Source organism: Halyomorpha halys, unplaced genomic scaffold (genome assembly GCF_000696795.3).
Source record: "Halyomorpha halys isolate HHAL.00 unplaced genomic scaffold, Hhal_1.1 Scaffold410.1, whole genome shotgun sequence".
Classification (NCBI taxonomy): Eukaryota; Metazoa; Arthropoda; class Insecta; order Hemiptera; family Pentatomidae; genus Halyomorpha; species Halyomorpha halys.
This window is the reverse complement of record NW_027111460.1, coordinates 787,022-790,781: the sequence shown is the minus strand read 5'-3', so window position 1 is coordinate 790,781 and position 3,760 is coordinate 787,022. Positions and strand designations below refer to the sequence as shown.

General features: G+C 29.3%; 1 protein-coding gene across 5 annotated transcripts in view; it reads left to right on the top strand.

Moving 5' to 3' along the window:
• LOC106682396 (multidrug resistance-associated protein 1) overlaps positions 1-3,760 on the top strand; it is a 54,993-nt gene that overhangs the window by 29,494 nt on the left and 21,739 nt on the right. For all 5 annotated transcript variants that reach the window (XM_067049511.1, XM_067049512.1, XM_067049510.1 and 2 more), the window contains exons 18-20: positions 2,206-2,383; positions 2,481-2,580; positions 3,513-3,600. In XM_067049511.1, coding sequence (XP_066905612.1) covers positions 2,206-2,383; positions 2,481-2,580; positions 3,513-3,600 — 366 coding nt within the window. The remainder of the gene's footprint in view (positions 1-2,205; positions 2,384-2,480; positions 2,581-3,512; positions 3,601-3,760) is intronic.

The window sequence follows — 3,760 nt, the reverse complement described above, 5'->3', positions numbered from 1 at the left end:
ATAATTAAAAAAAAAAATAAATAAATTAAAAAAAAAATAAAAATTAAATGAAAAAATAAAAAATGTGAGAATTTAGAAAAACAAGAATAAAAGATATGACAGGAAAATGGGCTTCAGAAATGCAGAAAAAAGTGAAAAAAAAAAAGTATTATGTGGATTTTATTATGTTCAAAATGTTTTGATATGTAAGGGAGTTGCAGTCTTTAAATGAAAATGAAAATAGTTAAAAAATATAAAAATATGATGAAAAATGAAATCTTTGTATTTCTTTTTTCTGTATACTTGATGTGTTTGAAATTAAAATAAAACCATTAATGATCACCTCCCCTCCACTTCCTGTATGCTTCCGATTTTCTGTCGAAGTCTCGATAGCTCTAAACTAAAACAGGTAGTTGGTCTTGATTTGTTCTTTGTCATTTATTAACTTTATTTTTATTTATTCTTTCACGACCTTTATTTAATCTCAAATTACTTCTTTATTTTCCGTCTTTTAATGTTTTTAATTTTTTTTTTCATATCTACTTTTTTATTTTTATATCTTATTATGTCTCCTGTTCATTTTTAACTTATAGTTTGCACAATTGTTTATACAATTGTTCTTGTATAAATTCTTATAGTTATAATTCTTCACACAATTGTTTTATCTTATCATTGTTTATTTTATATTAATACTATTTTATTTTATTTCATTTGTATATAATTTTCTTTTCACTTATTTTTAATCCTACCTTAATTTACCTTTTTGTATCTTATTATCTTCTTCTTCTTCTTTCTCATCCTCATTAAGTGCCTTTCAGTGTGGAGGAGCCTCTAACTTTCGATTTGTCAGTTCAGTTCCGAGGCTAATATAATTTCTATGAATGTTATAGTTACTTTCTGGCGGGTGATTGGCCCCGTCAGAAAGATCCTAATGCCCTAGGACAGCAGGTCCACTAGTAAATTCACCTTGGCCAGGTGATATATTCACCAGCATGGTGCTAACTCATATTCCCATATGGTGACCCTAGGGTATGTGCTGTACATGTCCTTAGTGTCAGTATAAATGAGTTGTGTCCTGTTATGGTGTAAGATTGTGGTGCCCAGGGGATCATGAAGCCCCGTTAATTGCTCACAACAATTAACCCATGCAGGGTATCTTATTATCATACTACATCAAAATATTTTGTTGTTTTTGAATCTTTTCAGCCCTGATCAAGCTCTACAAAGTGGGGCGAAACGTTGGAAAATAAATAGTTGTTAACTTATTTTTGTTCTCTTTTGTCTGCACCCCTGACGCTCTTCATAATTTAAAAAATAGTCTTATTTTAATTTTGAGCTAATCATGAAATAAGTGGAATTTTTAACTCATTAGTCCTTTCCTCAGACCACAGTCCAGTTATCATTTTCTTACATTCGAGGTTTGTTCCTAAGTCCTCTCCTCCCTCATTGATTAAAGGACAAGTTGACTGGGACAAATTTCGCAATGATTTGGAAAACAAACTGGACCTGAAAATTCCACTTAAAACTAAACATGACATGGTCGAAGCAATAAAAACTTGACCGAATCTATAAGAATTTGCATTTACGACAACACAACGACAGGTAAAATTAATAATACCATACGTACTAACTTGCCACAGCACATTAACATCTTATTAAAGGAAAAACACAGAGCAAGAGCGAAGTGGCACAGGACTAGATACTCAGCAGATAAAACTATAATATGTTTATAATCTGGTCTGAGTGAATATATTTTATTTTGTAGTGGCTTGGTTGGTAAAATGAATCTCAGCTTTTCCACTATTGCTAGAATCGGTTGGTAAACTGTAAGATATCCTCCCATATGCCATAAATAGTCAGGCAGAGGATACAGAAAAACCCAAAATGTTAATGAGCTTATCGGAAATGTATTCACGAATTTTTAAAAAATTTGACAGAGATGTTCTTAAGTACTTTTTTATAAAATAAAATTTTCTAAAAAGTTTTTATTTTTAGTAATATTATAAATAATGATAAAATGTGTATTTGCGAAATGAAAAATAGTAACTTTTCTTATGTAATATCTTTGCTGTTGCAATTTGAATTGATTATTAACTGACTTGACCAATTCTAGATAGAATTTTCTTGAATTCTAGGGGACTCATCTATAAATATTTGTTAATTACTTTATTTCACTTTTATCAATTCCTAAAAGTTCTCTTATTCTATTTTCTAAAATGAATATAGACGAGATTGTTTGTAACACATAATATAACCTATCTCTCGGAAGTAGATGAGATAATTGTTATGAGGGATGGCAGAATTTCAGAGGTAGGTACTTATCATGAACTACTACATAAGAAAGGAGCTCTTAGTGAATATCTTGCTACGTACTCATCTGTGGCTGATGACGGAAGCTATGCAGGTCAATATATATTTAAGAATAACATTATTAAGTTTGTTATTGTCATATAAAGGCTCTGTGTAGCTTGTCTTTCTAAAGTACTTTTTCTGTTTCTTAGAAAGTTCAGATAAAAAAGAGGTTGTTTCCAATCGTTTCAAAACTCATGCTCAGCTAGACAGGCAAAAGTCAGTTATTAGTTCATGTTCATCTACTTCTGAGTAAGTTTTTTTATATATATGTGGAATATTTTTAGATCCTATCTTATTTCATATGCATTTGATACTCCTCTATTCCATGCAAGGAGACAATTTTAAAGAGGCTTAAAAATAATTAATAAAAAAAAAAATTAATTTATCAGTTTAGTTAAGGTGGAGGCAAGTATATGAATTAAGTTATAGATGGGCTATTAGTACGTAACCAAAAATTTATTAATGAGTTTACAACTTCTCATCTATGAGCCATCCTCAGATACATAACTTGCAATGATTCAAAATTATTCTACTTATAGATTACCATAAAAATAAAAATAAAGTTATTGATTAAGATTTTTAATGATATTAGACTAAAATAAAAATTGCACATAATTACCATCTATCAGTCATATATTCATTAAATAAATATTATCTACAATTTAATGCCGATGCAAATATTTATATATACTTCGAACAAAGCGACTGCACAAAATATCTAGGAAATTGTATAAAAGGGTACGATTGGCGGGTCCATGCTGATTCCTTATTTTAGCAAGATTCATAGTGTAGTTTGATATAAATAAATATTTTCACCTATCGCTATACTCCTATTATCCCAAGCATTCCAGTCAGTCCAGTTCATTTTTTCATTAGGAATGATCATTAGTGGCCTCTTTTAGGCTGTTGATGTAAGATGTAAGATATCTCAGCAAAACCCTGGAAGAGGCTCCACAAGAGAGGAAAATGTGAGACTAACCATCTTTGTATGCATAAATTTTATTTTCTGTTTTTCATTCCTGAGTAGATGATACATTGCTCTGTTCTTATTAACTACAATTTGAGATATATAAGGTTTTGATATAGAATATTTCTGTAATATCATAATTTTAGTTTTTCCTCTTATAAATTCTCACTCTCTTTGCTGTATTTATTTGCTAATTTAAATATTTCCATAATAGTACCTTTTCTGAATCTGCTGAAAAGACTGGAAGAGGAAAACAAGATGGAAAGAAAATAATTAAGGAAGAAAAAGTGGAAGTCGGAGGAGTAAGTTAAAACCATCTAGATTACTTGTTTTTTTTTTTTTTTTAAATTAATGTTACATTTATTTTATGAGATTATTCAAATCACAATTTATTGATAGGCATTAGTCCATGCTCTGATATAATGTTAAGAAAGTTAATATTTATTACTTTTATATATATTT